Source organism: Falco punctatus, assembly GCF_963210335.1.
Source record: "Falco punctatus genome assembly, chromosome: 4".
In the NCBI taxonomy this organism is placed as follows: Eukaryota; Metazoa; Chordata; class Aves; order Falconiformes; family Falconidae; genus Falco; species Falco punctatus.
Genome location: NC_137583.1, coordinates 43189883 through 43208813, shown reverse-complemented (window position 1 = coordinate 43208813; position 18931 = coordinate 43189883). Strand labels below are relative to the sequence as shown.

The following is an 18931-nucleotide window of genomic DNA, read 5'->3' as shown; positions in this document are numbered from 1 at the left end:
AACAAGGCCCACCACTGCCAGGCCAGGGGGAGCCGGGCTCGGCCCTGGCAAAAGCTGTATCGCGACAGGGGGCCGAGGCCCACCGCTGCCAGGCCGGGGGGAGCCGGGCTCGGCCCAGCAGCGGCAGGGAGGCGGCTGCGCCCATCGGCTGGGCCTCGAGGCGGGCGCGCAGGTGCCCATCGTATCTGCACGGGTGCATTCACCTTCGCCGTTACTTTTCCCTGCGGGGTCCCCGTTCAGCACAAGGCCCCCGCAGCCCGGCCCCGGCAGCGGGCAGCGGCCCCGGCAGCACCGACCCCTCAGCCGGCTGAGGGCGGCCCCGGCCGGAGCCCGCGGCAGCGCACAGCCCGGCCAGGGGGGCAGGGGCGCCGACAGCTGCGCTGCGACTGGGCTCGCCAGCCCCGGCGAGGGGAGCCCCGCGCCCCGGCCGGGCCGGGCAGGGCCGGCGGCAGCCCGGACCCTTTTCCCTGAAACACCTCCCGGGCCCTGGCAGCGGCCGCGCCTGGCAACCGCGCTCGGGACCGGAGGATGAAGCAGGTACCGGCGGCGGGCGGGGTGCGGGGCGGCGGGGCTCCGCGGTCCCTCCCCGCTGACAGGCTCCCCGCCGCAGGCGCTGGTGGACGACACCGAGGATGTGTCCCTCGACTTCGGGAGCGAGGAGGAGCTGGCGCTGCGGAAAGCCAGGATCAGGTAAGGGCGCGGGGAGCGGGGCGGCCTCAGCCTGAGGTAACCGGGCCTCGGCAGCCCCTGCTGCACCGACGCGCTGAATACAAGGAACCCCATTTAGATACTGAATTACCGTTGTTTACACGGAGGGTGGTCAAGCGCTGGGGCAGGCGGCCCGGGAAGGCCAGGGACCCTCCTCCCGCTCGGGCTGGAGCAGGTGAGGCCGTGGCCTGGCCGGCTGCACCGCTGCTGCGACCCGGCTGTGCGGGCTGGCAGCGGCCTGCTGATGGAAATGGGCACATCGCACACCCACAGCCACGGCTGCCGCTGGAGACTGGCATATCGCACACCCAGAGCCAATGTACCACACACACTCTCTCATCTTCAGCAAAAGCTGAGCAGCAGAGTGCTCTGGCACAGTGTTGCATATGTGGCTGGAGGGATACAGTAAGTTACTTGCAGCACAACTGTCATGCCTTCCTACCATGGGATGTGCTGTCATGCAGAATATAGTATTCCTTATCCTTTTACGTTCCCAGAGGTGTCGCTCTGCATCTCTGCCTGCACAGAGGGCCTAGGGGACAGAGTTGTCATTCCGTCAGTGCCTTCTGAAGGCAGTCAGAGGCTGTCAAAAGAAAAGTTTTATGTCAAAAGGAATTATACATAAGCATGCACTCATCAATAATATATATAATCAGCTTTGATTTATATTGCTTTCTGCCCTTCCACCTTGCCCTAGTTTACTCTGGTCCATTAGGATGTTAATTTTTCCTGTAGGTGTAAACAAAGAAAAATTACATGTTAAACCTAATACAAATGTTACCCGAGATGCACAAGCAAGAAATAGCGTAGCTTTACAATACAATTACTCTGTTTTACAAGCATCTGGTGAAGCATTTCTGCCCTTCTAGTGCATCAGAATTTGCAACTACATGATGAGTCAGCCTTGACACAAGATTAACATTCCTGGATTTGCTGTGTTTCTGTGCTTTAGCAGCAGCACGCATTTTAAATGAAGGCTTATATTTTGGTGCAGTCTTGGAGAATATAGCCTAAAGGATTAAACTAAACAGAGGAATACAGCTTAGGAGTGTGTCTTGAGCACATGAACCACAGATTCGTTCTGTGGGATCAGACTGGAGTTAGCATGAAGTGAAACCACTCTGAAATGTTTGTAGGAGTCTCACACCACGAGTTACTTTACTCTGGAGGTCTGTTCCTACTGGTTCACACTACCCAATAATATAGACAGGTAAATGATACTATTAATTAATGCACTGTAGATACTTACTTCATTAGAGACTGCTCTTCTTTCTTGCCCTCATTGTGACAATACTAAAAGATAATTTCATACTGAAAAGTCTTCTGCTATAGAATACAGAAATGAAACTCCTTACATAGCTCACACAGAAGTTTGGTTTTGTATTTGTGAATAATCTTGTACAAACACGCCTGGAACACACCCACATGCTGCAAATTTTTGTCGTCTTATTAGAGGCTATGACAACACCTTTCAATCATCCTTAATTTTTATCTTAATTTCACCTATCTTGAACTTGGTTAGAATTTGCATAAGCTATGATAAGTTGTGCATTTGCAATTCTCCAAGATATATGCAAGTGCTCCTTAAGAACAAAAGGTATGTGGATAGTGATATAGTTAGTGGCTATTTTCATAAGAATAGGAAAAAGATAACTTGCACCATCTTTATAGTTCATTGTGGTACCAGAACATTTGATCTGGAACAGTTAGGAGCACACAATCATTTCTTTTTAAAATCAGCAAGTAACATAAAATGATTAAGCCAGAGAGCCTGTTTGTTTGAAGTACCAGACAAAGGTATAAAAAGCAGCATGTAGAGTGCTGCCGTGGTGCTTCTGAGCAGGTACTGGGAATGATTCTCCTGTGGTTCAGTGGAATACCTTAGGGTTGACCCAATTTGATTCCTTAACGCGGGTAACAGCTTATTCCTATCCTAGCAGGCATCATGCTTGCAAAATGAATGGAGGTTATTGTAACAACACAAACAGTAATCATTTAGCCCCACAGCTCCAGTGCTACACTGTATAGATGTTTAGATGCAACAGAAAAACTAAAAGTCCAAGCGAGTGGCTTGCTACACTTTCAGCAGCAAATGTATGCCAAGGAGAACCAGTGCAGAGTTTTAGTCACCCTTACCCTTTACGGGACTTGAATGCACGGAAAAAAGTTACCATGTTTTAAAGTCTATAGCAAGGGTCCTCAAACTTCTTAAACAGGGGGCCGGCGCGCAGATGAAGTGGCAGGAGGTCATCTGCGGCTGCTCAGTTTCGCCCCCAACCCCCGGGAGGGGGGGGGGGGGGCGGGGCAGGGGGGTTCTGTAAATACCGGGGGCTGGATTGAGGACCCTGGGGGGCTGTATCTGGCCCGCAGGCCGTAGTTTGAGGACCCCTGGCCTATAGTCTTCCATTAGTACAAAAAATGTTAGTTTATATACAGATTTCTTAATGCCATCATATTTCTGGAAATTGGCTTTTAAAAAATTTTATAAACTACAATGAATTAAATATAAATGCATTCACTTAAAAAAAAGATGTAAAGTGTTTTGTTTCAAGATGGATGCAGACTGTTAAGCTTCAGGTTGCAGAAGACAATTTTGTCTATCTGGGATTATGTCCTTATTTAAAATTCTGTTTGTATATGATAGGAACTTTAAGTTTCATCTGATGACAGAACAAAAGTGTTTTCTTAATTCACAGCCAAGTGAGGAATTGAACAATTTATTTACTGGATTCTGTTTTGGCTTTTGTTTTTAAAGCATAAATAGGTGGACATTTTCTGAGATGCAGAGAGTTGTCCAAAGAAATAGGTGCAGATTTTGATATATCTCCATATGCTTCCCCTAGGACAAGAACATGCAAGCCTGTGGTTTTGGCCTGGCTAGCCTCCTTGTGAGAGGGCTGATATTCTGTAGCATCAATAAAGTCTTTAGCACTGTAATAAATGTGAGCCTTTTGCTAATGTATTGTTTTTTAGCAAACACCCTTCAAAACTGAATGTTGAAACAGATTCAGCATCTAAACAGTAATTCATCATCTGACTTCCAAAATGAAACACTGCTTCTCCAAAGTTACTTTCACATTTGAAGCACTGATACAATTATAAAAGCTCAGTCCACCGTGATATGCTTTAGGGCTGTGATCTATGAATAGCTTGTATTGACACAAGATACCACTTACGCAATGAACTCTGACATCTTCTTGAACAAGATGAGACTTGAAGTAGCAAGACACTCTGCTCCACCTGCCCACCCACCCATCTGCTTATGGCAGAAAAAGCTCCTTCTGCTTAAAATGTCACATGTTTAGTTTTAAGTCAGAAGAAGTTTTTGGAAAGTTTGAGGTTAGCATGGGCATGATCAGGAGTAAATATAAACTGCAGCTGTGCATCTTTCTTGCTTCTGCAGTTACATGTGTGTAGTACTACAAGCACAACATCACCATTATAGAATAGATAATTACTAGAACAGTTACACAGCTGTAGAATACAATTAAAAAAATGAACATTATTGTGTTTTAAATCTAACAATAATTTAAGTTTATAATAAGCAATTATACTTGTGTATATGTTATCAGTATCATTTTATTATACACAATAGTAGAATAACAAATTTAATAGTTGAATAGTTAATTATGACCTAGGCCATACTACTGCTAATTGTTGGCAGAGGTAGAAAAGCTTAATGAGACAATCACCAACTTAAAATAAAAATCCTATTCAGAAAACAAGGTATATTCAGCCAGTCTCAAGGGAAGAAGTTACTTAAAAGCAATAGCCTCTAGTTAATTGTCACTTTAAACCAGGGGTCCTCAAACTTTTTAACCAGGGGGCCAGCACGCAGATGAAGTGGCAGGAGGCCATCTGCGGCTGCTCGGTTTCCCCCCCCAACCCCCGGCGGGGCGGGGGGTTCTGTAAATACCGGCCCACGGGCCATAGTTTGAGGACCCCTGCTTTAAACTAATTAACACAAACACAACTGTACAGAATAAGTTTTTGTACTTGGCATATTACCCTGAAAATTGTACTGTGCTCATTCCAGCATTCTCCAAACCGCCTGTCTTACTGTACTGGCTAATATTCTGCGCCATATAGTTATTGCTTCCACTGAAATTCCCCTTTCTTTTGTTACAAACAAAATTTTGTTTGGTGAGCATAGCAGAAATATCTAGTGAAAGAACTGTTCAGTCCCCAAATTGTAGTCCCTCTGTTTCACACATTACATATGAAAGTTAGTTTTGTCTTGTACCAAATTGTTATATTTCTATTTTTTTTTAGTTTCAGAATTCCTGTTCTTGTTTTCAAAACAGGTCTGAAAGGCATAAGATCTGTCTCTATTCTTTTGTACTTTGCAGTGCTGATTTATTTCATGAAATGAGGATTTCAGGGTAGTGTTGAACACAACCACTAAATTATTTCACGCAGTACCAAAGAAACTGGTGGAGGACTAGATTTTGTTCTGTTTTTGAGAAAGTTTTGCCATGAACAGAACATTCCATCTTTTAACTTTAGATCAAATCACAGAATGGTCTGGGTTGGAAGGGATCTTAAAGATCATCTAGTTCCACCACCCCACCCCACCTCCCGTCATGAGCAGGGATGCCTGAAGGTTGGTTATTGGAAATACTGTTTTGATAAGGAAGATAATACATCAACATATGAAATAATAGCAACGACAAACCAAAATAATATTACAAACTAGAAAGAGTCGTGTTATACTACTTTGTTAACAAATACTGTAACATCTCTTCTTGTCCCACAACTTTCTAAGTGCTCTGTGTTTTTCTTTCTAGGCACCCACTGGCCACCTTTTTCCACTTGTTTTTCCGAGTGAGTGCTATTATTACCTACTTGTTCTGTGACTGGTTCAGCAACAGCTTTGTTGCCTGTTTTGTCACTATTCTCCTCCTTCTATCCTTTGACTTTTGGTCAGTTAAGGTAAGATGACCCTGAATAGTAATTACCTTTGAAAGTATTTTGTGTGCCATTAAATAAAAAAAGCGAATACATATACTGACAAAAGTGACAAAGACATTGTGATCTGTTGATTTATTAAATGTCTAGCCCATTTTAACTAAGGTATGTAAATACCTTAGTTACTGCTTATTTCCATGTTCTCTATGGCTGATGTGAGCTACTAATACAGTGAGAAAATTGCCTTGCCATAGGTAGGACTGATTTGTATGCCTCCCCTCTTATAAAAAAAAAAAAAAAATTAATACCAGCTTTCAGCAATGGACGCCAAAGGATGTCCAAGCTGCAGCACTGTGCCCAGACCCAGCAGGCAGGGGCTGCAGAAGGGAGCCCAGCTATGGCACTGGTACCCTAATCACACACTGGCAGGTGGGTCAGGCCAGCCCAGAATCCCAGGGGCTTCACATGTGGAACAAGGCTTTTGATTTGTAGAAATGAAGCACTGATGCATCTCCAATATACTGAAAGCTTCTAGTATTCATCCAGGTGCATAGATATTTTCTTAATTTGTTTGATTCCACACAGCTTGCTTGCTTACAATTAATCCTCCATTTTGTCAGCGTGCTTTTGTTCACAGTTCTCCTCCGTTACTGAGGAAATTTGTTTATTGGGGGCTTCTTCAACCAACTGACTTAGAAGAGATACATCCTATAATTTCTTACCTAAATCAATGTTATTGTGTTAATTATAATCTTAGAAGAGAATAGGCCTCTCAATTTGTGGTAACTCATTCATCCTTAATGACTATTGTGCTCAAGCTGGCACAGATTTCAGAACTAATTTTAGTATTTGATACAAAATATGATTTTCAGACATGCTTGTCTTTTTTTTAAAATGTTAATCTGACAAGTGAATTATGCTGCTGATTACTGCAAATTGTTTTTGTCACTAGAATGTGACAGGAAGGCTCTTGGTTGGTTTGCGTTGGTGGAACCAGATAGATGAAGATGGGAAAAGCCACTGGGTGTTTGAAGCAAAAAGGGTAAGTATGTTAAAAAAGCATGGAATCCAGAGGAAATCTTCTAAAGCTGATACTAAGTCAAGTAAATTAACAAACAGAGCACCTTTGTAACAGTTACTTTTTATCCAGCTTCTGTGGAAGATAAGGTATTATTCCTTTGCAAGTGCACTGGATTGTCACCTGCTGGAAGCATTCAGGACAAAAGTGGTCTTGCAACATTGTCATCATGTACATCAGCCGAATAAATATTCATAGCACTGTACTACCAGTATTAAACATTTCTGGTAGTTCTATCTTATTTTGTAGTGAGAACATCTTGTTGTAAACACACCTTCCCATAGTTAAGCCCAACACAGAACCCTCTTCAGGAAAGATCTATGTTGAAAGCAATGCTGAATAGTTAAAATTCAGTATTTTGAAAATAATGTTTTATTCACGCTCATGGAATCTGGTGGGGAATGGAACCCAGATCACAGAGTATTCTGACACTGCTAGTGCTCCACCAAACACCCTGAGCAACAAAGCTATAAACCAGCACTTGGCATCTCTACCAGGGTTAAGACCTCAGGTTTTTGCTTTCACGTGCTGACATTCTCTGCACAGCCCCAATCAGGCAAGAGCCTGGCAGAAAAGCACTTCAAGGTCTACTGCTAGGACACTCCTTTCAAGCCCATCCAGGGTGCTGCGCCCAGTAAAATACTGCATGTGCAGGCCTGGAGTGCCTCTAGCAGCACTGCAGCTGCTTGCCTGGGGGAAGCAGCCAAGCAGGAACGCGGCCAGCTGCATGGGGCTGCACACCATGGAGAGGGTGTCAGACATTAATGTTCTTCCTGTAACTTAAGTGAAACCTAAAAAGAGAATATATGCTATCCTGCATGAAAGCAAATAAACTAGACAACCTTCAGGGTTTCTTAGTTCGGTCAACTCAAGACAGCAAGACCTTTCTTAGCACTTAAAAACAATGGCACTCAGAAAGCAACCTTCTGACCCCCAAATTATTCTGGGATAAGCAAGCCTAGGTCACCTATTACAGTTTGTTAATTCTAGCCTGGAAGTACAAAGTCAACTTATCTTTATGGGCTAAAACCTTCCAAAATATCTGGCAAACTATAGCTTGATTAATGTGACAATCATAATACCACAGGAAGAAACATATAACTAGAGTGGATTTTATTTTTTGTCATGGCTTAGCCACAAGAACTGCTTTGTCATGACAAGGTCCTGGAACACATGCAATTCTCTTACTCTCCAGAGTCAGGCATTCCTCACCTCCTTTGCAAGTCCTCCGGCAACTTTTTAAGATTTCTTACTTTATAGGTAAATCTCTTAGAAATATTCCAAGTCATTCACCAAAAATAAGTAGCTGCTTCCTGGTGTGCTGCTGATGCAACAGAGGTCTACCCCTGAAACCCCCTCTTCATCTGTGCCTTGCTGGAAGAAAAGTAATTCTTACATTTACTTTCCAAACATCACAACCCCCTTCTACTCTCCTTGAGCCAACTGCAGCCTTTTGTAATCTTGCTTATCAAGTTAACTAGGCCTTTTAGGTGCAGAGCTCTCAGGTGTTCTCAGTTGTTGCTAATGCAATGTCACTGTTGGGTAATTTGCCAGTAATTCAGTATTCAGGTGATTAAACCCTTTTATTGACTCAGAACAGCTCTTATTCTGTAACTATGAAGGCACAAAACATTCTGTGGACCTCTGCAACATTACTGGTTTAGAGGGTACATAAAAAAATTGAAGACTTTTCATAATTATTGTATCTTTTGGGGTTTTCTTAGGCAAGATAGACTAACAACTGTATTTACAAGGTGGATGCCATTGTCTGCCTTATGATGGAGGGATGAATATTATCTTTATATTGGAGAATTCAAGATACTGAAGATAAACTAAAAGGCTTTTCAGTTTTCAGAGTGGAAGAGCCCACATGGTTTTCTTTCCTAGTTGTGAGGGTTGTATTTCAGAAGTTAGCACTAGTGGTATCTGAGTGGTCTGAAGTTTGGAGTGAGATTTGGAATTCTGATCTTTCCTGGGAGACCAGAACCTTCTGAATAATTATCTTCCTTTAGTTTCTTTTAAGTGTTAGGAGTTAACAATGACCCTTTCAGTGGAGATAAAGACACATGAGTTGTGCTGACCCGAAGAAATCTGCAACCAGGGCTGTTGCAGCCTGCTTCCAGGCTTGTTTCCCTTCTCTGAAGAACACGGAACACTGCGTGCCTCTACAGAGAGCTGCCAGCAGTCACTGCCGTGTCCAACACTAGCCTTACAGAACAGGCATTTTCAAAGCCACAGTTCTGAATTTGTGGAATATCAGTGGACTTTGTTGAAGTATTGTTTTACATAATAAAAACTAAGCTTTGCACAAGATTTAAGTTGAGCCAGGATACTGTGTGCTTTTAGGAAAATGTATGGAATTGGGCACTGTTACGAGAATTCCATTGTCTGAACTAACTAATAAATCCTATGGAGGATGTATCAAGTTTGCTTGTTAGCATTTGTAACAGCTCATTGCAATTTCCACATTAGATGCTGTAGCTTTTCTGATACTGGACTTACTTTATTCACCCATGCTTTTGATGTGTGAACGGGGCACACGTGACAAAGCTACACTACAGGCAGTGAAGTACTCATACTGTAGTTCTGCTTGTAACACTCTCTCTTGTTTCATGCTTCTCTAAAGCCTTGGTAAAGTTTGGATCTAATGTCAAAGTTAACTTGGTATTTCTGAAATTTTCAGTGTAATGGAACTTTGACTTTAAAATACTACTAATTTGTAGTGTTAGTGGGAGCTATTGTTGACAGAAGAAGTAATTATCTCATTTAAATGGGACCAGAGACCAGAACATTTTGAAAAGAAAGTGTTGTCATGTATGGTAGGGCAGCAGGCAGAAAACTTGGCATCAGCTACTTTTATTCTTATTCAATCTTCCTTCTATGCATGTAATAAGTGAAATTTAGGTAAAGAATTAACTTTATCCATTCTTCCTCCTCTGCTGATTTGTTATATATTGTGGATTTTGATGTTGTGACTAACAGTTTCAATAATTTTCCTTCTAGGCACCTACAACAGCTGCCTCAACTGAAGCTGAAGCTCGAATATTTTGGCTTGGTCTCATCATCTGTCCAGTTATCTGGACAGTGTTTTTCTTTAGCACTTTGTTCTCCTTGAAGCTGAAATGGCTGGTAAGTCAGGGGGTACTGAAAGACCTACGGCTGACAGACACTGCTGGTAGCGGGGAAACCCAGATATGTTAGTTTTGCAACAGTCTCTGAACCAAATCTTCCATCTACAAAAATTCCACTAACAGCTTCAAGAAATCACAAGGAGTTTTCTGCTCTGCATTCAGGAACAGATGAGTAATTTTTAGCCCCACTTCTACTAGATTATTGGATGTCAACTCCTGCATCTGACTTGAGAACCGTAAGTGTTTGGCAAAATTACAGGCTTCTTTTTAACTGTAGCAACTTACTTTTCCCCGGCTTACTTCAATCAAAGGAAACCGATAGGAGAGGACAAAAAAACGAAGCAGTGGTGCTAGTTTTCAGGTTTTCACATCTCCTTAGAACTTGAATGTTACTTGCTCTTAAAAGTAAGGATTCTAGATCCCTTTTGAAAGAACCAGTATCATAAAGCTTAAAACCTTGATAAATTGAGCTCTAAGTATGTATAATTACTGTATTTATAAGCCATCTACTCTACCAAAAAAAAAACCCAGAAAAAATTACAAATTTTTCTAAATACAAGAGGAAACTTACCCTATATATTGCATTATGTTAAGATATTTTTGTCTATGAAATCTTCATGTTCTCCCCTGTAAACATTAAGTGTTTGGATAATCACCACAGAATTCATTTTGTCAAGTTCTTAGCCATGCTAAGTACAATGTCTTAATTCACTTTGAAAAGATAAGAAGTGTCTTGAACACGCGTAGCTACATAACCAGTAACAGTCAAGATTACATTTCACTATTAAATGAAACAGAAAATTAAATCATGGGTATGAATCAATTGGCCACTAGAAAGCAGTTCATGATTTGCAAAATAGTGTAGCTTAACAAGCAGTATTTAAATTTAAACCAGCTGTCTTTCTCCACAGCTCCACCTTTATTTTTGAAAACCAGAGATCATGTGCTAAGCTAAGAGCTGGTTAGAGAAGGACCCTAACTAGCACTGGAGGCAGGTTGCTCAGATGCTTGTAAAAGTCAATACAGTAGCTTCCAGGAAACTGTATCTGAGGCTCAGAGAAACATTTTTATAAGTTATTTCATTAGTCAATCAGATGGGTTCTGCCTGCTGCTAAGCCTATAGTACCATGAAAGAAGCTAGTTGTTGTCACTGCCTGTTAATGCTAGATATGATTTATATCCATTGATGCGCTTTGTAAATCCCTAAGTTTCTCAAGGATCTTACGTGTATATAATAAGGCATCTGTCAGCTAAACAAGCCTGCAGGTTTGGTATTTATCTGGATGATGTGCAACTTTTAGATACAAATTTGGCTTTAAAAAAAAGTGAAAAGATTATAGAATCAGTTGAACGGGACCCTTTTTGGGTAAGTGCTTTTAGGAGAGCAATGAAGTTTTTCAAGATACACAATGACAAAAAAAGTTTGTACTGGTGTTTTGATAAAGAGGCATTTTCTAGAAAGGAATGATTGTGTTTAAGTTTGACATGATTGGATCTCTGTGAAGGTCATTTATTAGTGGAAGGAACAGCCTCCTCTTAATAGCATGTATTTATATCTAAATAGTGTGTATACACATATACATGCATTTGCATATATATATTCTACATGTACAGTCTTCATATAGCAGCACATTTGTCCTAGCTGAACGTTTGTTTGTTCATAGGCTCTGGTGATAGCTGGGATCTCCCTTCAGACTGCTAATTTATATGGCTACATCCACTGCAAATTAGGGGGACAGAAAAGCACGAGCAGAGGAACCTCAAGGCTTTTTGTCACAGCAGATGTTCCCAAGAGTAAGTACCGAGTTGGTCTGTCAGCTGTAGCCCATGATGCTACCGTGTACTGACCTACCTCACGCTGTTGGTGTCGGTGTGTTCCGGCTCGCAGGTCCCTAGGGGACTCCTGGCAGGGCCACCCTGACTTTCCAGCATGCCTCCTGCAGAACTCACTGGGGGCCGTGCCCCGTGTCACACTGCTCTGGGCTCGGACAACCGAGCTTTCCCGCCCCATGAAGGATGTCCCCCAGAGAGCTCCTCATCGGGGGCTGCCTGCCGAGGTACTGCAGCGCCTCTGTGCCGGCACAGCTGGGCAAGCCACCCCCACCCCCAGGTGCTGCTGGGCTCCCACCAAGCTCTCCACCTTTCATAACGGATTCCTGTGGACGAGGTTGTGCCAACACCCACACGTCCTGTATTTGTTCTACAGGACAGACGAGAATTTCAGAAGACCGCACTGAAGAATATGGGAAAACAGGCACTAGATAATCAAATCACGAGGAACTAAAAGGATGAGCAGTAAAAATACTCATTTGTGAAAGCTGAAGGTATTTAAGCTGTTCTAGAAACACACATGAAGTAATAAGCATTTTATGTCATTTGAGTCTTTAGATTCTGAAAGGTTTCGAGCCTTTGTTACCTAAAAGTTTAACCAACAAGCAGTTTGTGTAGGCACAAAAACAATGCTTACGGTTCATACAGAGCACACTTCTTTAAGAAAAAAAAAGTATCTGTCAGCTAACCTGAAACCGTTGGATTATCTTAACCAAGAATTAGAAAAGATGCTGCTCGTTTGACTAACTCTGGAACTACAATAAAAATCAAACTGCCTTTCCTTCTTGTACACAATACTGATTTCTCAAAGCTTTGATTCCTCAATAAAAAGAGGAATTACAGTTACAAAGGGCCTCTTAGTTATCAGAGACACTGAATATTTACTTTTTAGTGTTCAGGACTAGGGTCAAGTAGAAGAGCAGAAGTCACGTAGAAAGTTCAACAGTACCTGTGTGAAGCAGACAGTTATGTATAAACAGTTATAATATGTAAATCTTATTCCGATACCAGTAATAAATATTGTACTTGTACTACAATTAACTTGCCTAAAATCCTGTAGGTTTTTATTTTAAAACTGATACCAATTTATAAAAATAGGAGATAGTACTACACTGAACTTCACTCTAAATATAATCTTTTCCACTGAAAGGAAAGATACTTAAATGATGTTATTCAGTGAGAGAGAGCGGGCATTACAATTCATCCTAGCGCAGAAGGCAGGGTAAAGCCCACTATGCGTGCATAGCAGAAACACCAGATAGCATGCCCTGATGTCAGCAAAATGTATTTTATATTCAACTTCCTAAATAAAACCTTGTATACGCATGTCTTCAAACACTAAGTTCGTATTCAGGTTACTGGTACCACCACAACACCAGATGCAGACTGCGCCTCTACTACAGCTGAAGACTCAGTTTTACAGCTTTCTAGCAAGTCTTGAGACTACCCATGAACTACAAGAATCTTAAACTATGGAAAAAAACTAAGGCGAGAACATTTATATTAAGGATTTATTTGCAATATACAAAAAAAAACACATTCCTTCCATTAAATCAAGACATAAGTTACTTTTCTGTAATTAAACATGAACTACATTTTTATTCCGTTCATATATTATCTTCTCTTCTTGAAAATTGCGTTGATCACAGTATTCCTGAATTCCTACAAAAGACAGGGAAAAGTTAATGTCAGTATTTCAGGTGCATGCCAGGAGTTACTTGTTGCTGCACCACTCTGCTCCTTATCGGCACAAGTACCACAAGCTGGGCCTCTATCACAGCGAAACGGCCTTAGGAATTTCCCAGCTGCTGGTATTTTCAAACTGCACATCACCAGCTCCTTAGGTAGGTCTGTACGTTTTTTTGTGCAGTGACCATTAGAACTCGAGGAAATACCAGCCAAGTGCACCACACTCCGCTATGGCGAGCCCCCTCAACAGGCTGACTTCTGAACCTCAGATCCTTCTGTGACAGCAAGTACAGACACACCTTTTCTGAGAAGGAATGACAGAAGCCAAACATTGAAGCTCGTTACTGAAGAGGTTCGTTACTGCTTTAAAGCCTGTCATAACTGATGCCCAGAAGCAAACATAGTATCTGCACCTGTTACTTTCATAATGGCTGTGCACATCTACTGTTTTTATTACTCATGACAGAATTATCCTGTTTAGCACTTTTATATGCTGCAGAGGAGCTCAGAACTGAGAGGATCCATTTGCACAGTGATTTTCAGACTTACTTTGAATGATATTCCTGTAAGAGGATGTAGCTGGAGAGTCAGGTGCTTCAGACAAGAAAGACTGGCCTTTGTCACAGCTTTTCCCTTGAAAGACAGGGAAAAACAGGAAAGCAAAGCAATGGGAAAAGATGAACTATTCTTTGTTTTACCCTTTATCCTGCTACCAATTACACCCTTCCAAGGAGCCACTTGCACCTACTCCTTTTAAGAAGTCCCTATGTCATTAATATAACTACAACTGCAGCTCACAAGGAATACTATTAACAGAAATCTTCAGTCATCATTTTGGAAATACTGACCTGTTCCTTGATGTCATTAAGTCAAGTGTTAATTGGTAATAGCTAATGGGCAAGGAACCAAGCCTTCTCACTAGCCGCAACAGGATTTGGGTAGTGCTAGTAACAGAGACATTAAAGCACTACTGTCATGCTGAGCCATCTACAAGATACTACTGTTCATTGTAGTTATGATTTTATTATTGTATATCATATATATTACGTGATTTTATTCACACCAAAGAGAAAGACATGTACTTAACTATGATTATACATCTGAAAAGATGCAGTCTAATCTTAATCAAGATTAAGTTTCAGGCTAAGGCAAATATCCTGGCACTTTCCTCTTTTCATACCATGCTATGTCGCCGTTCCAGTAACTTTTGATTCAAAAAAATGTTCTAAAAGTGGAGGTTTACCTAAGAGACAAAATGTTTAATACTCTAATTTATCCATGTCCAAGTCAGGGTTTCCCAGTAACAACATAAATATAGGAGGAAAAACTTGTTTTAAACATAGTGAAATATAGTTTAAGTACTTTACCTATTTGAGGATCTAGAGGCACTTTACCCAGGAGGGAAACATTTAAGTTCTGGCACATCTTCTCTGCACCTCCCGTAGTTGGGGGAAAGATCTGAGATTCATTCTGGGACAATGTCAAAATTAGAGTTAAAATACTGCAGTTCTGAGAGCAAGGCATTTTTGAAGCAGTATTTTATATACAGGCAGTTTCAAGACAAAACGTGCTGTAATGTACAGACAGCCTTACCTTACACTTTGGACATATAAAGCCACTCATATTTTCCACAACACCTATGATTGGCAGTTTCACTTTATGGCAGAAGTTGATCTCCTTCCGGACATCCTGAAGTGACACTTCCTTCAAATATTAGGAAACACTGCTGTTTTGACTGTAATGACTTGATGCTGAACACATCAAGTTACATCCTTAGAGCTCTTTTAAATAAAGTTCATAATAAATCATCACTGCTTTCTTCTTACTTTCAGGAACATAAACCTGTGTTATGTGTTCTAGCAACAATGCTATGAGTAACAACAGAACAGTACAACAGCACTAGCCTACTGAATGTGGTTCTGTTTTGAAATCTGACCTGACTAGTATAAAAATTCAGCCACATTTATGTTTTATCTCCTGTATCAATCTCATATCTTTAGTTCTTTAAATGTAACTTTTTCACATTTCGGTTTACAGAAAAGACCCTCGGTGTTCGTTGTAGAGCAGGCATGGACAAGAACCACCAGGATTACGCTTGTTACCTCTTCACAAATTACATTTGAGATAGTTTATCGTCCCCTCAGGCTTTTCACATCTGTGACTGTCCTCATTCAGTTCTCCTGTTCCCTTCTCCTTCCCTCACCACCTGTCTGGTATTGCCCTCACCGCTTCATGACCTTTACAATTTATTCTTGCACCTGTTTGGAACTACTATGTGTCTTTGGCTAGCTTGATCTCCTGTCCCTTTCCAAACCAGGCATTAAGACCTATGTTTGAATTTGACATATTTTGAGTTTCAGCTTTCCAGGGGCTGATTTTTCTTCTAAAAATGCAGATAATAAAGTTGCCAATTCGAGGTAACAGGCTACTTCATGTGGTGTCAAACGGCGCACGTTTTCTCACTTAAAAAGCTAAACTTCTTACTGACTTCTGAACATTAAGCTGCTGGTGAGTAAATTACAGATTTGCAATGACACGAACTCTAACCTCAAAGATAGAAGTGAAATCCTGCATTTCCCGTCACCACACAAATCATGTCAGCTTTTCATTGTGAACTGCTCAGAGGTTTAGTGACTCACTCGGATCCCCCTCCACTGAGACACCAATCAAACTCAACAAGCAGCCAGCCGTACGCACAGAACAGAAAAGTCAACTCCCTTAGATTCTGTACCATCATTTCTCTGAAGTTAAATAGAGGCTAAACCTAAAGAGGATTGGCTTTAACTGCCATGATGCTACGAGCAAAGCAAATTAAGTTCCCATACCTGAGGGGTAGTGACTATAACAGCGCCGGCTACATGCGCTGCACCGAGATACTGCACAATAGACAAGTGTTCGTCTGACGTCCCTGGTGGCGTGTCTATAATCAGGTAGTCGACTTCACCCCAGTCCACATCACGAAGAAATTGTTTGATCAGTCCTACAAGAGAGGATAAGAATGTGGAAGAAAAAAAATAATCTCACTATATTTCAAATTTTAGGGTCTACTTCAACTTTTATAGTCTATGTATGCAGATTCTTCTGACTTGTCAAGTAGAGAGAAGCTTATTTTGCCAAGACTTCAAAAAAACACCAAAACCAAACAGAACGTGACCTCCTAACTTCATCAAACGAGTATGTTCAACTAAAGAAAACAACTAATCACTCATTTTTTCCTGTATCTTATGAATTCATTAAACAAGCTCATGACACTAAGTCTTTCAAGTACATAAATTATGTTGAAAACACTTGATACATACCATTTTTTTTGGGTCCTCTCCAGATGACAGCATCATCAGGACTATTAAGCAAGAAGCCTACTGACATAACACCCAAGTTTTCTTCAACATACTGGAAAAGAAGTAGAGAAACTGAGCAGAGCATACAGAACAGTAAAGAAAAGAGCAAGAAACCAAATCTAAAACTAGATTTTATAGAAAAAGCAGTTGGGGGGCAGGGAAGACATTAAGAACATAAAGGCAAGAAACCTTATGCAGCTCTTTTATCAAAAGACATTAAAACCTATAATTTTTGTGCAACGCTCATCAACTACATTCACAGACTGAAAAAAAATCCAGTTGTACTAACATTTACAGTGGATTATGAAACCACTGGAGACCATGTAAGGATAAACGCAGCTTTCCCTCACAGCATCGAGCTGTCTTTTTAACAGCGCACACACTAGAGGTGACCTGTAGACCACCAACACTCCTACAAAACCTCCTCTGCATTTCCTAAAGGTCAGTGAGGTTTTTCTTGGAGTAAGATACTTTTTGTCTGTCATTGAAAAGGTGACATACTATACAGATGCACGATAAACGAAAAAGTAGTAACAGCATGTAACATCTATTTTTTTGCCCACAGTGGGGAAGTACAAGGAAAACAAGAGATACTTAAGATAATAATACTGTTTTAGAGATACAGTAGTATTATGTTTAACAAAAAAAATCTAACACTTTGATCTATATAGGCTATTTAAATCGTTAGAAAAAGAATTAATAGAAGTACCGTCTGCTCCTTCCTCACCTGTTTTTCATTGCAGAAGACAGTGCCCAACCCAAACAAACCCCACAAACTTTCTGGAACAGTTGCACCAACTTACCACTGGAGACCAGCCAGATCCACTTTGATGAACCTAAAAATTGAAGTTACAGCAGAAATCAATACATGTTACATAAAACATGACAATAGGTAAAAAATGGGTAAATAGATATCCTGCTCACAGGTACAGTACTGCTTTATTGGAGCAGCAGAGTTAAAAATGGCAGAAGGGCCAGATCTGCATTAATATGTGAATAATAACTGTTCAACTCTTTTGCAGGAACTTTACTGTGACTTTATATAAAACATTCCAGGGCTGATAAAGGGTGTCACGCTGATATTACTGAAGTGTTACACAGCTGTAAGTGGCCAATATGCAGCAAACGTTGGTCTGCAGCACTGGCCGGCCGGAAAGCAGCCAGCCCTTTTACGAACCAAATTATGCTGGACTCCCCCACCTCGCCGCCTTTATCTCCCTTCCCACCGCCACACACACTTCCCAGTACGTAGTTGCTCCTTTTAGAAGCTTCATATCTACAACACTCTAAAATATTAACAAAAACTGAGTAGCAATCCTTCAGACGCCACGACGGAGCATCCACTCACCTGCTCTCCGTCGAGGCCCATCATTCTGGGGATCGACGGCCCACAGATATCGATGTCCAGCAGCGCGACCTAGGAACGGACACACGATCACCCGCTGGGGCCGAGGCCGGGCAGCGCTGCCGCGGGCAGCCGGAGCACCCCGGGCACCCGAACCCCCCGGCACCGGCTCGGCGCGGCCCTGCCCCTCGGGGCTGGAGCCCGGCCCCCGGCAGCAGCTGCCCCCGCCGGGCGCACTCACCTGCTTGGCCTGGTCCGCCGCCAGCCCGAGCGCCAGCAGCGCGCTGAACGTGCTCTTCCCCACGCCGCCCTTGCCCGACAGCACCAGCACCGCGTGCCGCACCGCCCGCAGCCGCGCCCGCAGCGCCGCCGCCTCCGCTGCGGGAACCGGGAACGGCCGTCAGCCGCCGCCCGGCCGGGGCCCTCGCCCCGGGGTGCCGGCCCCTCCCGCCCCTCGCCCCGGGGTGCCGGCCCCTCCCGCCCCTCGCCCCGGGGTGCGCGTGTCCCTCACTCACCCGGGTCCGGAGCGGCGGCGCCGGCCGCGCAGATCCCCTGGTTGGGGCATCCCTGGCAGGCGGCGGCCCTGCCCGCCTGCGCGCTGCTGCTCCCTGGGCACTCTGCAACAGACAGCGAGAGCTGGAGCACCGGCGGCACCGGCACCACCCTGCCCACCCTGCCCGGCCGCGCTCCTCACCCTGCGGCCGCGGCCCGTCCGCCAACTCGGCCATGGCGCCCGCTGCGCGTCACTTCCGGCGGGCGGACAGAGGCGGGCCTCCGGGCGGGACTGCGTGTGTCTGCGCCGGCCACGCCCGCTGCCGTCAAGGGGCGGGGCCTCTGCGGGGCGGGGCCTCTGCGGGGCGGGGCCTCTGCGGGGCGGGGCCTCTGCGGGGCGGGGCGGACGCGC

The 18931-nt window shown here is 43.1% G+C and overlaps 2 protein-coding genes across 6 annotated transcripts; one reads left to right on the top strand and one right to left on the bottom strand.

Annotated features, from left to right (window-relative positions):
• The first annotated feature begins 199 nt into the window (after positions 1 to 199).
• TVP23A (trans-golgi network vesicle protein 23 homolog A) lies at positions 200 to 13887 on the top strand. 5 transcript variants are annotated; one of them, XR_013928015.1, is made up of 8 exons: positions 200 to 537; positions 611 to 690; positions 5496 to 5640; positions 6569 to 6658; positions 9698 to 9823; positions 11490 to 11619; positions 12032 to 12149; positions 13526 to 13887. XR_013928015.1 is itself a non-coding variant. In XM_080386862.1 (7 exons), exons 1-7 carry the CDS (start codon positions 529 to 531, stop codon positions 12088 to 12090), a joined length of 531 nt encoding a protein of 176 aa, XP_080242988.1. In that variant the 5' UTR covers positions 200 to 528; the 3' UTR covers positions 12091 to 12436. The 5 variants fall into 5 exon arrangements, 3 of the variants coding, with proteins under 3 accessions (XP_080242988.1, XP_080242986.1, XP_080242987.1); XR_013928016.1 differs by lacking the exon at positions 13526 to 13887 and adding an exon at positions 13010 to 13256; XM_080386862.1 differs by lacking the exon at positions 13526 to 13887 and having other exon boundaries at positions 5496 to 5532; positions 12032 to 12436.
• On the bottom strand, positions 13149 to 18858 carry NUBP1 (NUBP iron-sulfur cluster assembly factor 1, cytosolic). Its single transcript, XM_080386855.1, has 11 exons — positions 18722 to 18858; positions 18543 to 18644; positions 18269 to 18405; positions 18031 to 18099; positions 17486 to 17518; positions 16644 to 16734; positions 16170 to 16324; positions 14938 to 15048; positions 14712 to 14814; positions 13894 to 13977; positions 13149 to 13317 (listed from the first exon to the last, which is right to left on the bottom strand). Exons 1-11 carry the CDS (start codon positions 18753 to 18755, stop codon positions 13235 to 13237), a joined length of 1002 nt encoding a protein of 333 aa, XP_080242981.1. The 5' UTR covers positions 18756 to 18858; the 3' UTR covers positions 13149 to 13234.
• Between the last annotated feature and the right edge of the window lie 73 nt (positions 18859 to 18931).